Genomic DNA, 258 nt, shown 5'->3' on the forward strand with positions numbered 1-258 from the left:
GACCCACGGCGCTGGGCCCAAGACCCCACAGTGGTCCTGGAGAGCCAGACCCCGTCCATGTCCCTTACCCTGCTCCACTGCCTCTCGCGTCTGCTGGTTGCTGAGGTTGGCGTAGGGGATGGCACCCAGGCTGAAGGCTTCCCACAGCAGGATCCCGAAGCTCCAGACATCGCTCTCGGAGCTGTATCGGCCTGGGGACACGGGGCAGGATGGATGCTGGCAGCTGGGACACTGACATGGCACCGCCGCCCCGGCTGC

The 258-nt window shown here is 66.7% G+C and overlaps 1 protein-coding gene across 1 annotated transcript in view; it reads right to left on the reverse strand.

Annotated features, from left to right (window-relative positions):
* Positions 1 to 68: 68 nt before the first annotated feature.
* LOC104527702 (tyrosine-protein kinase Fes/Fps) overlaps positions 69 to 258 on the reverse strand; it is a gene marked incomplete at both ends in the record, with an annotated part of 1255 nt that continues 1065 nt past the window's right edge. The window contains one exon of the mRNA XM_010171494.2: positions 69 to 191. Within this exon, the coding sequence (XP_010169796.2) occupies positions 69 to 191 (123 nt within the window). The remainder of the gene's footprint in view (positions 192 to 258) is intronic.

Source organism: Antrostomus carolinensis, unplaced genomic scaffold (assembly GCF_000700745.2).
Source record: "Antrostomus carolinensis isolate BGI_N321 unplaced genomic scaffold, ASM70074v2 scaffold48547, whole genome shotgun sequence".
NCBI classification, from domain to species: Eukaryota; Metazoa; Chordata; class Aves; order Caprimulgiformes; family Caprimulgidae; genus Antrostomus; species Antrostomus carolinensis.